This window comes from Arachis hypogaea, chromosome 5 (genome assembly GCF_003086295.3).
Source record: "Arachis hypogaea cultivar Tifrunner chromosome 5, arahy.Tifrunner.gnm2.J5K5, whole genome shotgun sequence".
Lineage (NCBI taxonomy): Eukaryota > Viridiplantae > Streptophyta > Magnoliopsida > Fabales > Fabaceae > Arachis > Arachis hypogaea.
Genome location: NC_092040.1, coordinates 37,803,863 through 37,821,520, shown reverse-complemented (window position 1 = coordinate 37,821,520; position 17,658 = coordinate 37,803,863). Strand labels below are relative to the sequence as shown.

The 17,658-nt window shown below is 33.7% G+C and overlaps 1 protein-coding gene and 1 long non-coding RNA gene across 3 annotated transcripts; one reads left to right on the top strand and one right to left on the bottom strand.

The window, feature by feature from the left end:
• The first annotated feature begins 3,024 nt into the window (after positions 1-3,024).
• LOC112801281 (protein NETWORKED 1A) lies at positions 3,025-12,010 on the top strand. 2 transcript variants are annotated; one of them, XM_072237143.1, is made up of 7 exons: positions 3,025-3,577; positions 3,957-4,067; positions 4,163-4,373; positions 5,275-9,269; positions 9,367-11,304; positions 11,479-11,546; positions 11,650-12,010. In XM_072237143.1, exons 3-5 carry the CDS (start codon positions 4,271-4,273, stop codon positions 10,543-10,545), a joined length of 5,277 nt encoding a protein of 1,758 aa, XP_072093244.1. In that variant the 5' UTR covers positions 3,025-3,577; positions 3,957-4,067; positions 4,163-4,270; the 3' UTR covers positions 10,546-11,304; positions 11,479-11,546; positions 11,650-12,010. The 2 variants fall into 2 exon arrangements, with proteins under 2 accessions (XP_072093244.1, XP_025699711.1); XM_025843926.3 differs by having other exon boundaries at positions 9,367-11,546.
• Positions 12,011-12,267: 257 nt separating this feature from the next.
• On the bottom strand, positions 12,268-13,060 carry LOC112801285 (uncharacterized). The gene is made up of 2 exons (XR_011882073.1): positions 12,761-13,060; positions 12,268-12,689 (listed from the first exon to the last, which is right to left on the bottom strand). It is a non-coding gene; the product is annotated as an uncharacterized lncRNA (long non-coding RNA).
• Between the last annotated feature and the right edge of the window lie 4,598 nt (positions 13,061-17,658).

The window sequence follows — 17,658 nt, the reverse complement described above, 5'->3', positions numbered from 1 at the left end:
CTTGTGAGCTGCATAGATTCAAGATCAATGTTCTCATTCTTCCATTACCAACACTAAGTTGTCCCTTAATACAGGGCTTTGCCTAATTCTCATGATTCAAGAATTTATACAAATAAGTTGTAAGACTAAGGATTATTATTAAGAACAACTTTAATGTAATATTTATATCTAATCAATTTTTTTTTATAAAAAAACTTAATATCTTTATCACCCACAAGGTGAATACTCAGTTAACTTCATGTGAAGTATCAATTTCATATAAAGTTACCTGCACCTAAGTTTTTATCTTATCACAATATTATTATTGTTATTATTATTATTATTATTATTATTATTAGGCGTTGAATGTTGGTGCTTGTGGGTGATGGTGAAAAAAATGGACGAATATATAGCAGTTTATGTTAGGTTAACAAATAATTTGGCATTATTCTTTCCAAACACAAAAGTACAAAACCAACCTCTCTCCTAAGTCATTTAGCTTCCTTCAAAAATTGACCAAACAGCTTATGCTTCAGCTTGAAAAGCCACAATCTAAGGAAAAAAAAAAACACAATATCTGATTCATGATCTTTTGTGATATGGGGATGGGACCAATATAGAGTGCCTTGTCCACAATGGGGTTCCTAGTTCCTACTTCTTCATTCCTATATTTCAAAGACACGTTGTAGTTGGGCTTGTGAACTACTGTGAATGAATGTGGTTGGTGAATGGTGAGGGTTGTGCTGTTTGTAGGAGGAAAGTGAGAATTAAGAGAGGTAGATATCACATTACCTAAGCTTCAATTCAATCCTCAAAGAGTAACCAAAATAATAAGTGTGTACGAATATATATTTATATATCTATGTGTCACATGTTCATCAACTAATAGTCTAATAAGGTTGATGGGCCGAAACGAAATAAATGGAGTAAGATGAAAATCATGTGGGGTTTCAAGTACGGTGTCTTAAAAGCATCTAAGCTTGGTTAGGGTGTAACATCAACTAGAATAGTACCTTGTATGCTAAACAAGGAAAGAAGATTATAGCATTGTGCCTAAAGTTATCATTGTGCCTGCCTTAGCTTGTGGATACCATTGTTAATTGTCAATTAAGCCATGTGATTGTGATCCTCATCATCATCTATATTTCCCTTATTAATTGGATTCATTGCCAGCTTTATTACTCAATCATACTTCATTTCAATTAATCAAAAAGTCAACAGCGTCAACCGGCTTAATATATATGCTAGCAAAATATTTATATACCATTGTTTACTTAATATTTATACGAATTTGAACCGAACTACTTAAATTGATTTTGTAATCAATGAATAATCAAGTATAATTAAGCCGATCCGATGATATCTGATCATAGTTGGTTCAAATATTAGTTTTGAAAAAATAGAATCCGGCCGAACTAATTTGTAAATCTAATTATCTTTTTATAAATATATATATATATATATATATATATATATATATATATATATATATATATATATAACTTTTACGCTAATTCATCTAACTCTATTATAATTGTGAATTTATGGATATTTTTTTATTGTTAAAATATTATTAACTTGCTAGTTAATATTACATATTTAACAAATTTACATTATTTTAAAAAGAAATTCTCATTTTTTAATTTTTATTTCAACAGGTATCTAATTATCCAAACTAAACCAATCCGTTCTTAATCGGTTTGGTTTAATTCGGATACAAAAAAAAAAAAAAAATTAAACCAATTCAAATTAAGTATAATTTAATTGGTTCGGTTTTTATTTTACTCCAAATTCGAACCAATCCGACTCGTGAACACTTTATACCAAGATTCTAAGTAAAGTTAAAAATTTAAATATTCAATCGAAATTTATTCGTAATTTAATCGAATATAATAAAATAATATATTTATATGTAAATTATATAACTTTTTCTATAAAAATTTGATTTTTTATTTATTATTTTAAATTAGTTAATTACTAAAACTTACTAAACCGGTTTGACTGATTAACTAGTATTTTTAACTTTTTATTGATTTTTTCGATTCTTAATTAATTTACTATCAAACAATTTTTGCCTTAAACCAAATCAGTCTAGTAGTCAATTATCGATTAACCGAATCGAAACTATTCGATTCAATTCTCAGAATTAGGATATTTGATATGTTGTCAGAAGCTGAAAATCATATATTAATAACTGATAAATAAATTAAATCTATATATATTTTATTTTGTTTTATTTTATGGTTTTCATCTGTCTACCAATTCTAATCAAAATCCGGTAATGGAAAGTTTAGCATCCCAACCGGCCAAGTAAGAAGTAACTATTTGTTTTTGTGATTTGCTACTGATAATGAATGATTAAAAGGTGGGACACACACTACTTGCTAACCAAAACATGTTTGACTATGATGCATGCGTGCCCACAAGTCCAGAATCTAGCGGTAATCATGCGCAACAAGAAATGTACCTCCTCCTATCCTACAACAATGTACAAGTCATGAGTATTTTCTGCAATGCTTATTTTAAGACTTATATTAGCATATATCATTTTGTTTAATTCATTGTACTTTACAAAAGACAAATCATCTACCTCTTCTTTTGGCTTTAGCATCTCACCTGTCCCAATTATTTGTAATTATAAACGTGCCATTCTACTTGCATGCCAACCATTATATTGCCAGAGAAATAAAATAAATAATGATGAGAAGTTCAATACAGGGACAAAATTGATATTTGATAATTATAATGGTATTGTCCTCCTTTCTTCTATACCCATAACCCATATTTCCATTCCATCCCCACTATGATGAAATTGTCGGTTTTGTCAAAAAGTCAAAAAAGGAAGAAGCAGATGAAACCAACCAATACTTATTTGGATGTTGAATAGAGTAACTTTACTATTTGTAACCGAATATGTATTTTAAGTGTAACCATTTATTTGTCAAAAAAAGGAAGACGACCGTTGTCACAATATTGGTGTTAATTATTAAGTGTGACAAAAGTAATCAAGGTAATTAAGACATAATCATAGCTATGGATCCCGTTAATGACGGTTTGAATGGAGACAAAGCATTGCATATGCACGCATTCCCTTCCTTCAATGTTACTATAACAGTACACGTAATTATTATTATGGCAATAAACAAGAGAATTAGCATAAAAAACACAACAACTACTCATCAAATTCTTCTTTTTTTTTTTAATATAAATCTGTCGTGGGTCTTTGTCTGTGTTTCCTTTTACAGCTCGTGCGTCACACGGTGTCACAGCCGACACACGCAAGAATACATTGCCAAATAACCTGTTTCAAGAACAGTAGTGGGAGAGGAAGAAAGAGAACATTTTTATTCTCAATTTTTTGTGTGAGCTCACAGAAAATGAAAATGGGGTAGTAAATTGGAAGGTTTTCGGCTGCTCAAGGGAATCCATTTCCAGATTCCATAATTCTGGGCCGTCTTTGATCCTAACAACTTCAAAGCTTGATGCTTTTCATGGTTTTCTTCATACCCATTTGATCACTTCGATTATAATTATTGTGCACCCAGAAGTTGTTGTTGATAACTGTTAAACACCAAGTACCAAGTTCCTCATTCACTTGGTGAGTACTTGATCTCAGCTTCTTCCCCCTTTTTTTTGTTTGCCTCATGATCACTGCCTTTATTTTTTTTTTCTTTCACCTTTTTGATATGTCATAGCCTTTTTCTCAGTATACTTCTCTATGCTGCTTTTAACATTTCATGATCAATAATCATTCTGCATCACTGCTTCCGTTAAGTTAGTAATTCTTCGCATGCAGAAGCTAAGATTTACTTCTTGTCCATGGATACTATATAATGGAGCCCGGTTGTTGCATTTGAAGTTGTTCATCTGATAAAATGCATCATCATGAAGCATGGAACCTTCTGCTGCATATTTGATATTTCGTACTGTAATCTTGTTCAGTACTTGCCTAACATAACTTTTTTCTTTTTTCCTAGATTGATCTGGTTCATTTCCTTCTGACTGCTGCCCCATTGTATCAAATTGTGGGAACAGCTGAAAAAACCATTTAGCTACGCTGATAAATTGGAGCTGTTTCCAATTGGAAGGTAATACCATATCAATGTTGAAAATTTTAGCTTTATTTCTTATTGATTAGGCCAATTTATACTATGATAACATATTTGCATTTATTTAATGGTAGGTACAATAAATAAAGAAACTGGTCTAAAATGTCTTGGAGTAGAGCAATACTCAATACCAGGCTTTTGCGAAAGTAAAACCAACTGTACTGGTGTTCATCAGCATAGCTATGGCAACCTTGACACATTCCGAGTCCAGGCGCTTATATTCTTGGTTGTGGGATAGCCACATTAGCCCAAAGAATTCAAAATGGCTTCAGGAAAACCTCACAGGTGTGGCCAATTCCTCTATATCTTGAAGGTTCAATACTGTTTTAGACTTTTAGTGGAATTTGAATAGATAGATTACAGACTTTGAGTTGTTATGTTATCTGGTGTGCATTTTTGCATTGAATTTGCTGGCAGACCACGTACTAAACTAATGGAAACACTGCTGCTTTTTTAGATGAAGCTAAACTATCCACAATAAGCCAAATTTCATTGTAACCAATTTCATAAAAACACATTGGTTAGGAGTAACAAGATACTAATAGGAAGGACTAAGAATCAGAACATCATGCTAATGTCCATGGTGTTAGGACTTGTGGGAATATTCTAGACTTAAGCTTCTCCGGAGGAAAGTAGTTCTAACATTGCTATGGCAAACATATATATCACGGATTTTCAGTCCATCTGTTACTCTGTTAGCTTACAAATGGCTTATGTTTTGGGGACTTTTGAAATGAACTAGCGTCCTGAAGTTTTCTGGAGTCTTCTTCACTAAGAATGTTTATGGTGTATGAGTTCCACATCTTTCTTATTTGGTATATTTGAAAAGATTAAATATATGCAAACCCTGTAATGTTGAGGCCTTGTATAAGATTTTTTATAAAATCGTTCCAAAAGATTGCGTATGTCTCACAAACTTAGCATGACAAAATTTCACTCCAAGAATGACTAATCCTTTCCAATTTGATATACTTTTAATGCTGAGATTGACATTTCTTTTTCAGTCTGTCATAATGTCTATTAGAAATACTCAGTTCTCTTAAAAGAAGTGTGAACCATGATTAATTCATTACAATAAGATGATGGAGTGGAGTGGGTATTTAAACTTAGAATTGGTAGGATCCATTAATTGTAATTTGTGAATATGGTCCTTAACATGTTATATTCTGTGTTATTTTTCATGCAGACATGGATGCAAAAGTCAAAGCAATGATCAAGCTACTTGAGGTGGATGCAGATACATTTGCAAGGCGGGCAGAAATGTACTATAAGAAGCGCCCAGAAATCATGAAATTAGTTGAGGAGTTCTACCGAGCATACCGTGCATTAGCAGAGAGATATGATCATGCAACGGTGGAGCTACGCCATGCCCACAAAACCATGGCAGAAGCATTTCCTGATGAAGCAAATTACATGTTAACTGATGATCCTGCAGGCCCTGATGCTGAACTGCAGAAATCAGGGGTGCCTCGTCCAATTTGTGCATCCTTGGAGCCTGATGATTTGCAGAAAGAAGCACATGGACTTTCTTCAATCCCTGAAGCTCAAATCTTAAGGAATGCCCTGGCCAAAATACTGTCTGATAAGAATGCTGTCTCCCTTCAGTACCAGAAGAGTTTGGAGAAGTTATCTCAAATGGAAAGAGATCTTAGCAAGGCACAAAAGGATGCTGGAGACCTTGACGAGCGAGCAAGTAAAGCTGAAATTGAAATAAAAGTATTGAAGGAAGCGCTAGCAGAGGTAGAAGCTGACAAGGATGCTGGACTAGTTCAGTACAACCAGTGTCTACAAAGTATAGCTAACCTGGAGGCTATGTTATCTCTGGCCAAGTTGCAAGCGGAGGGACTTAATGAGAGAGCTGTTAAGGCAGAAAGCAATGCTGAAAATCTCAAGCATGAACTTAGCAGAGTGGAAGCTGAGAAGGTTGCTGGTCTTCTTCAATATAAGCAGTGCCTTGAAAAGATATCAGATTTGGAGGCAAAGATTACCGTTGCTGAGGAGAATTCCAGGATGATAAACGGGCAACTTGAAAAGGCAGAACATGAAGTTAAAGAACTGAGGAAAAGTCTTGCTGAACTGAAAGAAGATAAAGAATCTCTAGCCACCCTGTACCAGCAATGCTTGGAGAAAATAGCTAAACTGGAGAGGGGAATGTTGCATGCCCAAAAAAATTCTGAACGACTAAATATAGAGATATTGGAAGGGGCTGAAAAGCTTAAGAGTGCTGAAAAGCATTGTGATCTGTTGGAGAAATCAAACCAATCGCTTCAGTTAGAGGCTGAAGATCTAGTTCAGAAGATAGCTGCAAAAGATCAAGAGCTATTAGACAAGCATGCTGAGATAGAGAGGCTGCAGACTCTGATGCATGAAGAGCATTCTAACTTTCTTCAAATTGAATCCATTCTACAGATTCTGCAGAAGTTATACTCTCAATCACAACAGGAGCAGAGGAATCTTGCTTTGGAGCTTAAATATGGGCTCCAGCTGTTGAAGGACTTAGAGGTTTCCAAGCAAGATTGTAAGGAAGAAATGGAAGGCATTGCAGAAGTAAACAGAACTCTGCATGGACTTAACTTCTCTTCCTCGATGTCAATAAAAAAACAACAAACGGAAATCTCTAAATTGAAGGCAATCAATGAGAAACTTGAAAAAGAGTTTGCTATCAATCCTGAGGAAACCAATGGCCTACAGCAGGAAGCTCATCAAATAAAGGAAGATGTTCTGGAACTTAATAGTAGATATCAGGCATTGCTGGAACAACTGCAGACTTTAGGTTTGAATCCTGTATGTTTTGCAGAATCAGTGAAGGATTTACAAGGAGAGAACTCAAAGCTCAAGGAGCTCTGCCAAATGGAACGCAATGAAAAGGAAGCTCTTCGTGAAAAGTCAAAGGATATGGATGAACTTTTGATAGAAAATGCCTTTATGGAATTTTCCATGTATACATTGTATAATGAGTTAGATGGATTAAGAGCAACAGCAAAGAAATTTCAAGAGTCCAGCGAAGTTCTACAGGAAGAGAAGTCCATTCTTGTTGCTGAGAAATCAACTTTGCTTTCACAGTTGCAAATTATCCAGGAAAGTATGAAGAAGCAACTGGAGATGAATACCTTGTTGGAGAAGTCTCTTTCAGACGTAAAGATTGAACTTGAAGGTACAAAGGCTAAATCAAGTCACTTGGAAGGATTGTGCAAGTTGCTAACTGATGAAAAGAACAATCTTCTAACTGAAAGAAGGGTTCTAGTATCTCAGTTGGAGAGTGTTGAAGCAGGACTAGGTAACCTGGAAAAGAGGTTCACAGATTTGGAAGAGAAGTATTCTGATGTGGAGAAGGACAAAGAAAATGCTGACAGTCAAATAGAAGAACTCCGTGCTTCAATTTTGGTGCAAAACGAAACACACACTATTCAGAAACAATCAAGTGATGCTCGCCTAGCAAAATTGGAGAATCTTGTTCATGTACTACAAAAAGAGCAGCGATCGGGGAAGATAGAATTTGAAGAAGAACTTGACAAAGCTGTTAATGCTCAGATCGAGATGTTCATCTTGCAAAGTTCTATAGAAGATTTGGAGCAGAACAACTTGGCCTTATTAATTGAATGTGAAAAGCATGTTGAGGCATCTAAATTTTCTGATAAAGTCATCTCAGAGTTGGAGAGTGAAAATCTCATGCAACTGATGGAGGTAGAGTTCTTGTTACATGAAATTAGAAAGTTCAAAATGTGTATTCATCAAGTTTGTGGGGCTCTTCAGATTGATCCAGATTTTGAGCATGATAAAGGTAACAAGCAAGGGGAAATACCAATATTGCATATTTTGGGCAGCATTGAGGGCTTGAAATGTTCTGTTGTGAGAAGCCAAGATGAGAAGCAGCAGCTGCTTGTTGAGAATTCTGTACTCAAATCTTCACTTTGTCAACATCAGTCTGAGGCAGAAAAATTGGAGTCAGACAAAAAGGCACTGAATCAAGAGCTTGAGAACATGAGAGAACAGAATACTATGCTGCAGACAGACAAGGTTGAACTTCAGGAGATGAACAAGCAACTAAGTTCTGAAGTAGCCAATGTAGAAGAAAAAGAGAATACATTGAAGACAAAATTGGCAGTTCTGCATGTGGAGTTGGTAGATTCACAGAGAGCAAATCAAGTGCTTCGGGGAGAAAATAGTAAGTTGCTTGAAGAGAAAAGGTCATTGCTTAAGAGTGTTTTGGACCTTAAAGATACAATTTCTGCTGCTGAAGATGAGAATAATGTAATTCTTCACGAGATACTAGCTCTAAGCAACCTGAATTTGGTCTATGAGAGGTCTGTCTCTGAGAAAGTCACCGAAAAGAAAGAACTTTATGAATGCCTCAGTAATGTTAGCAGTATGAATTGTGATCTTAAGCAGGAGCTTGACAAGTTGAGGAAAAGGTTCGAGTTGACAGAAGCAGAGAATGTTTATCTGAACAAGTCAATTGAGAGAATGGATAAAGAGTTGCATGAAGCCAAAGACACAAATTTCCATTTAAGTCATCAAATTGAAAACTCAGAAAATATGGTTAAGAAGAAAGAAGCAGAACTGTTAGCAATGGAGAAAAGGCTAGAGGCATCAGAGACATTGAACACCGAGTTCTGCAGAGCTATTGAGGAGCTGAAGATGGAACAAGAAGAATCAAGAATGCTCAAAGAAGATATGGACAGAAAGATTGTTGAACTTTCAAAAAATTGCATGAATCACAAAAAAGAAATTGAACGCCTTAATGAAACAAATAAAAGCTTCCAGTCTGAGATGAGATTACTACATCATGAAGTTGAACAGCACAGGGTGAAGGAAGACATACTGAATTCAAAGTTGCTGGATAAAACAAATGAAGTTGAACAATGGGAGGCTGAGGCTACGGCATGCTTTTCTGATCTTCAGATTTCATCCATTTGTGAAGCACTGTTGAAAAGTAAGCTCAATGAGATGGCTGGAGTTTGCAAGAGACTTGGTGATGAAAGTGCCGCAAAAAGCTCGGTCATCGAACAGATGTTAGAAAGAATTGGTTTGCTAGAGAATAAAGTTGGAGGACTCCAGAGACAGTTATCTGCATATATTCCAGCTATAAGCTCTTTAAAAGATGATTTTGCATCTGTGGAACACATTTCCCTTCTCTGGACCAATAAAGCTTATGCTGTAGGCAATAGAGAAGAACAGAAGGTAGTATTCTGTTTTGACCTTTTTGTCATGTCAAAAGAGTTTGTATATAAAATTATGCTTTCCACTAATCCAGTCCTATCATTAACGTTTTGTCCAGGATGTAGATATAGTAGTTGAGACTTGTCTCCAAGAAGATACCAATGAAATTTTAAGAGATCAAAAAAGTGAATTGATACCAGTTGGGGTTTCAGATTTGCTTAGCATGCAGAGGAGGATTAGAGCGGTTGAAAAGGCAATGATGGAAGAAATTGTAAGACGTGTCAAGAAGGAAAATTTAACTGAAAATGTTGAAGCAAGAGCTCCAATACAAGCGGCTGAATATGCAAATATGGAAGTTGCTTCATACCAAGGAAATGGCTACAGAGGAGTGGTGATGGATCATACACATAAGCGCAAGGGCAATCGTGACCTTAGCACATGGAGAACAAAGTTTGAAAATGGATCACTGATGAAAGACATTCCACTTGATCACAACTCAGATGATCTGGACTCCAAGTACTGCAAGATGGAGCTTTGTGGAACCAATGATCAGATGCTTGAGTTACTCGAAACTTCTCAACTGGACTGCTATGGTGATTCAATGGTTAGTGAAGCGAATAGACGGAGTTCTGCTCCAACAGATGAAATTGTGACATGCCATCAGTCAGAAAATTCTGAAAGGTGTGAAAACTCATCAGAATTGGAGGTTGAAAAGGAATTGAATATTGACAATCTCATGCAACTGAAAACTAGAAGAGAGACAACTCAGGATGGTGAGAGAAAGATCTTGGAGAGGCTGGCCTCAGATGCTCAGAAGTTGGCCATTCTCCGAATGAGTGTGCAAGATTTGAAGAAGAAACCAGTGGCAAAGAAGAGGAGCAAGAAGCTAAATGAAGTTGAATATGAAACAGTTAAAAGCCACATAGAAGAAGTTGAGGAAGCTGTCATGCAACAAGTAAACATGAATGACCAACTGACAAAGGCTATTGAAGAGGGCAACTCAATGGTAGAAAGAGATACATCGGCGGAGCGGGAAAACGCCGGACAAGTCCAAAGAAAGCGAGTAACGGAGCAGGCTTGCAGAAGTTCTGAACAAATAGGAAGGTTGCAGTTTGAGGTTCAGAACATACAATATCTTCTGCTGAAAATGGCTGATGAGAACAACCAAAAAGCGAGAACAAGAATCGGTCGGCCAACAGTAGTCTTGCTGAGGGACTTCATTCACACTGGGAAGAAAAACAGCAGAAGGCGCAGAAAAGTGTGTCTTTGTGGTAGGCCTTCAAGTAATGAGGACTAATAAAACTAGCATATTAATTCTTAACTTAGCTACTCAAATGAGAGCTTCATCATAAGAAATGAGAGTGTCATTTGATCATAACAACTTCTTTTATGTCTCTATGTTTTTAGCTTTCAAAAGAATAGTACTGAGCGTCATGTATATAGTTAAAGAATTGCCCTGTAATGTAACACACTGTGGTTTCATTCTTTTCTAAAGGTGTGCTGAGATTTTTCATTTTTTCTTTATCCCCATTTTTTGTAGTATTGCAGTGACTTTTCCTATGCTATATTTTATGATATGAATCTCAAGCAACCGGATTAAAGTCAGAAAAAGTATTGTATTGTAATTATTAGATATGAATGACATGTTTTTAAAAGAGATTGTATTTAAGTAGCCAATAAATATTTAAATATTTAAAGTAATTTCATCAATACAAGTCAAACATTGCTTTCACTTCCTTCATTGCTTGGTGGCTACTCCAAGTATACCCTTCTTCCTTGTAACTTCATTTATGGATAGGATTTTGTTCCATTACCATCACTTAATAAATAGGCCAACACTGCTTCCAAAGTCCATGGTCCAAACAAAAAGAGAAGCTAGTTCTGATGGAGAGAGACAGAGAAGAGAGTGTTGATTTGGCACAAATCTCTCTTCGACCCCTTCAGCTCTCTGATGTTGATGATTTCGTGGTGTGGACCACTGATGAAAAAGTATCCAACACTTGGGAACCTTACAGCAGCAAAGACCAGGGCATTGACTTCATTCAAAATAAAGCATGCGAGTTTCTATGGAGCAGAGCAATCTCTTTATATATAATATGAACATGCTGATGATTTTACAAGTCATAATATTTACTGTATCCAAAATATTTTATGGGGCAGTGGTTTTCTATTTTGAATCTGCTTTGTAAGCTTATACATGTTATGAATTGTGATCTATTTCTTTATGCAGATGCAAAATGATGGATTCTTCAATCAGTGGGATTGGTACTGAACATGTAGATAGTGATAAAGTTGAAAGTAAGGAATTGAAATTAATTTTTTTTGTTGTTTCTTTTTAGTCTATTTGATGTAATCCATGAACATGAATTGGTGAATTAATTTGAATTCTGAATTCTGCAAGAGTATGCATTTCCAAGGAAGAATACTTGAAGTCAAAACAAAAAGGAGAAGAGAAGCCAAAGGTTTTTTGTTTACTGTTGGATTTTATACATTTTATAAGCCAGAAGATATTATTCATCCTAGGGTGTGAAAATTTAGTTTAATTCTTAGTTACTATTATGATTTTCTTAGCTACATTACATAAAGCATAAGATACTATCATCGTAGAATGAGTTTGGTATTTAATTCCAAAGATTTTCTGCATTATCCTATTTATTCTAATCTGAGTCATAAGTACTCTGACATGAAGAGTATATGCCTGTTACAAGTACTGTCTCATGTCTTAATTGAATAATATTGACATAGCTTATTTTTTGGTCTAACTTATCAGTTATTATCACGTTGACATAATTTAGTATAATAATGAAGCTGATAATATTTAGGAAAAATAGACAAAAGTACACCCGAATTTTCACACGGTGGACAGATGTACTTTTCAATTTTTTTAATGAGTCATTTGCACACATGAATATAAAACTCTGTTGTTAATTCTACCCTTCCGTGGCCTGAGTAAATTTTCCGGCAGTGGTGGAGGCCAGGTGGCACGGTATTGTATGATGTGGCCAATTCGAAGTGACACTGTGGAAAATAGAAATATTCATTATAAAATTTGTTGAAATAAATTTAAAAAAAGGGAATAATGAAATTACTGTTCATCCTCTTCCTTCTTTAATTTCTTAGAACCATATGAACCCTAACACAGCCACACAGGAAACGATAACAACAATTTTTTAAACATCAATAAGAAATCTGCAGGTCCAAATGAGAACACCAAAGCCAAAAAACTCCTTTGTCCAAAGCAACTAATTTTAAGTTGCAGCCATGGTTTCAGTAGCTGATTTTCTTCCACTGCTTCGGATCATTCGGCTCAACAACACTCCCACACACTGCCCCTTTGAGTTGTTTGTCCTTCTATCTCTGTGTGAAATTATTCCAAATATGCATAGCACAGAAGCGATGATGAACTCCAAGCATAACTTGTTGCATAACCGGAATCAGACCCTGTTCAATTAATATGTTAGTCGTTAATACAACTGAAGTTCTAACCATGTTAACAACAACTAATTGCATACCTTTTGTTGGTCGCTAATGAAGTTCCAACCATGAACCTTGTAGTTGCCCAAGTCATTGTGTAAATGCTCCATAAACCATTTCCAGTTATCTCTGAATCCACCACGGCATAAGCAATTGGAAAAATCTGGTTGTTCGCATCTTGACTTATTGTAGTGAGTAGTTGTCCTCCATAGAAGCCCTTTTAAGAACGTGTCATCAAGGCCAATGAAAGGTCTACACCCTTTGTTAGGGTTCATATGGTTCGAAGAAATTAGAGAAGGAAGAGGATAAACAATGATTTTATTATTCTCTTTTCTTATATTTATTTCAACAAATTTCATAATGAATATTCCTATTTTCCACAATGTCACCTCAAATTGGCCACATCATACAATATCGTGACACGCCTCCACCATCGCCGGAAAATTTACTCAGGCCACGGAAGGGTAGAATTGACAATGGAGTTTTATATTCATGTGTACAAATGACTCATTAAAAAATTGAAGAGTACTTTTGTCTATTTTTTCTAATATTTATATGCATTTTTTTAAATATCTTAGTCTAATCCCAGTTAGTATCAACATGCAGTAAGCCGGTGGTAATTATAAGGTAACATGCAGTTAATAGCTGTTCTATTGTCTTCTCCTTTAAATACACCATGTTAAAGGGTGAAGTTACAATAATAACATACTAATTATTAAATGTTGTCTTTTTTTTATCTAAATCTGTGTGATTCACTTTAAAATAATAGGTTCTGTTATCTGCTTTTCTACTTTTCTGTTTTTCAGATTTTTTTATTTTTAAATTTTTTGCTTTTTGATTTTTTTTTCAGATTTACATTGTGCTTCTCATAAGTTGACAAGAAAAAGTGAAGTTTACAAAGTGATACTCTCTGTACTCTCAAAATTACCTAAGTTAATGTTTGCTAGGGTTGTGTGGGAGCTTTATAATTATCTATCTAGATAATGTTTACTTGTTACAGGAAGAATAATTGGAGATAAAGTGGATAATATCACAAAATGGTAGTCTAATTCCTTACAATTCTTCACCAATAGAATGCACAACTAACACTAAAAGTAAGTTTCACCTAGGATTCTAATTTCTCATAATTTATGCATTTTGAAAATGTACCTTTTCTAGTTTAAGACAAGAAAGCACTACAGTTATTTTTTCATAATAATATAATGTTATGATTTTTCAACTCCAAATTTATTTGTGGCATGGACAGTATTTTATTTTTCTATTTCAGTTTAAATATAATACTAAAGAAATTCAGCAAGTTATAAGATGAGATACATGAAAGAAACTAAATTATGTAAGGTAATGACATACAAAATTTGACATAAATATTTATATACTAAGATGAGATGCATGATAGTAAGTTGGGTGCTTTAGTTGTTTATTTAAATACAAAAAAGTGTTCATATTGGTATTTGTAATTTGATATTGTCCCTTAAGGATTCATTTATTTAACCTAACTTAAAGATTTAAAGATTTTTAGTTTAATTCTTAGCTACCATCATAATTTTTAGGATAAAAAAATAAAGTGGGGCAAGGGATTGGCTCAGAAGAAGAAATTTAGTTTAGTCAGATATGTGTTACTCTTCGTACGGCTACAAGCTATATGGAGGGTTAGTATATAATTTTATGGATGTTATATATACATTCTTATACTTTATAACTAGGTTACTTGCCTTTTTATGTTAATCTGATTAATTTTGTTTCAACTCATGTTTTTGTATCTTCATTTGTTAAACTCAATTTATGTCCATTATCAACTATGGAGATGTTGGTCCCCATTTAATGCTGTTAGCAAAGTGTTAGGTAGAGGAGGGGCAAAATATATGAACTGTGCGCTTCATGAGTTGGGCTAAAGGACACTACACGGAATGTGCTAAGTTGGCCGATTAGGTGCCCGATTTGGTGAGGAAGGAAACTGAGAACTGTGGCTGCCTTCATTGTGCATGATTCTGAGTTATCTTTGCCATTTCGGTTCACTTTTTACTATTTATTCATGGTTTGGTTTGTTTTCATGATGATATAATTAATAATTTGTTTCTTTTTGCTGTTCATTATTTTTATCTATTTTTTTTTTGTTTTAGAAATGTAATTGAAACTTAAAGATTATCTTACTAAGTATATATCTTTAAAAATATACTTCATCATTGAAAAGCATTGATATGTTATGGTGTAATTAAATTGAATTTTGATGAACATGGAGTAGTTTATTTTTTGCTTGCAGCTTAAATATGTGATGCTTTGATGAGATGGTTTCATTGTGATTTTAGGATTTATATATTGAAAACTTTTAACATCTATGCATGATCACTTTTTTTTAGGCTTTGTAATTTTTTTTCTATTTGCCTCAAGCATCTAATTTGGGTCATAACCAGCTCTCTTTTTACATCTTACATGAATTTGAAGTTGATCAATTACTTATACATACTTATATCTGCTCTTAATGGGGATTCTAAATCTCTAGATGTTTTACTCTATAATTCTTTAAATTATCTTATTTTACAATTGAATTTTAAAGATTATTCTACAACTTTGATATAATCTCCAATCTGCTTTCAATATATCTTTGAAATTTATAGTGTTCTCTTTTGTTGTGACATTATATAGCCACTCATTGTTTTAGGAAAAATCCTACCAGACAAGTTATATTTCAAAAAGCCCAACATATAATTAATTAATAATTATGTTGCAATTCGACCATCACAACCGTAGCTTGATCCAACTTCAGGTTATTTATTATATAAGAACATCTTTCAGCTTCCTTTTTAGCAGTTATAAGAACTTTCGGATATTGTCTTAGAACCACTTCGTTTCTAGGACAACTAATGTGCAGTTGATTATGTTACATTTGAGATGCTGATTTCGGTAACAGTGGTTGGTAGATTGATTGGTAGAAAATATTATCAAGTAAGAGGAAATTGACATGACCTATTAAATGGATTTTTGTGTTGAGATCTTGTGTGACTGTGATACTGTGATCCTTTCCTGTAGTTAATCTTTGGCCAAAGCTTGATTCAGATTCGTTTTTGGATTGGGCTCTTTCTTTTATTTTATTTATTTATTTGTTTTATTTTCATTCTCAAAATCTATGTAGATAAGAAGACAAACTACAATGTGAAGGTTTCAGCAGTTAAAAGATCTCAATAGACTATGGTTAGTGGGAGCCATACTACCTTTGAAAGCAAAGAATTTAAAAAGGAATATCTGTGTTTCTTTTTTCATTTTTATGTCATTGTGAATAGAAAATTACTATTTAGATATGCTAAAAATATGCATTATTTTGATCTGCTAAAAAAAAATTACTATTGTCCTATTTCCATAATTATATTTTAAGGTAAGAGAGTCCTTTTTCCTCTATCATGATTTGGTTTCTGATCTTAAGAGAAAAAATATATGATCTTGCAAGGCTCTATTAATTTATTTTCTATAGGTCCCGCATTACATAGTCGATTATTGCATTAAAGTAATATTTTTGTTCCCAAATATGATAATGCCTTTCATTAGAGAAGCACCTTACTTTTTGGAGTAAGGACTACAACTTACGAAATGTGAGCAACTGATTGAAAATTAGTTTTTTTGCTCTTTGTTTTTTTTTTCTCCTTTGATAATATTTTCTACATGAATGTATAGACACTACTTTTCGTCCAGTCATTTTTTGAGTTTTAACAAGCTCAAGCTGTGGAATGTTCACATAAGAGAAATGTCAAAATATGTGTTTAAAACAAAGTCAACAAAACGTGGCCATTGGTTATACCTTTTTTATCTTGCCTCTTAAGATTTTAGAATGGATAAGCTTTTACTACTTTTGCTTTCCCTAAGAAAGATCCTTTTTAAAAGGGTTTGTAATTGTAAACATTGCCACCAATATGACAGTTTGATACATACATGGTAATCTAAGCATATTTTCATTAGTTTTTACTTTTATTTCTTAATAACTAATTTAAAATAGCAAAACTATACAAATTTCATCATTTTGCATTTCAAACTCATGGAGAAATGAAAATGGGAAAGCAAAGAATAAAAAAGATGTTAACTACTATACAAATGACAGCATTCTCAATTAATTTTTCAGCATTTCTGTTTTCAAACTTTTGTAATAGAAAAATGAAAACATATTGACATCTTTTGAGATTGTAAGGTTCCTAACACGGCATAAGGATGCTTCTTGCTTCTACTTATTGTTGAGTGAAAAACTTTCCATTGAAGGGATCTTGCTCCATCTATTCTCTTAATGCTCTCTCTTAATGTAAAAAAATTTTTAATATAAGAATGTTCTCTGTTGCATGATTAATATATGTTATGTGATTGTTCTTTAAAGTTATTATTTTCTCTCTTTTCAGTTTTTGTGTTTTGCATCTGAATAAGATTCTTAAGATTTCTTCTCTTAATTACTACCTTTCAAGTGCTCTTTAAAATTAATGTTCTAAAATTGTATATATTTTACTCCAAACATCTTTAGTGATGCTAATACAAAAGGTGATACAATAATTGATCAAGATGAGTAAAAAACATTTGTGTCTAAAGATCCATCCTCGATAAAGAACATGACTACCATATCTAATGTTAGTATAAGCTCCTCTCCATAGAAGCATTTAATTCTTCATCCTTTGTTTTTTTGGATATTTTCATTAATGGAAGCATTTAATTCTTCATCCTTCTTTTTTCCAAAAGAAAAAATCGTGATCAAGAACAGGTTTTATTGTTTGATTGTATGATCTTAGAATTTGTGACATGTGAGGTTGAAAGAAAATGATTGAGATTCTAAAAAACGCTATCCTTATTAGTTTTTCTATGGCTATTGCATTTTTCATTTCTTACATAATTGAATAGTATCCAAAACATAAATTGGTACTTGATTGGGTTGCAACATGAAGGACAATTCAATAGCAAAGTGTAAGAG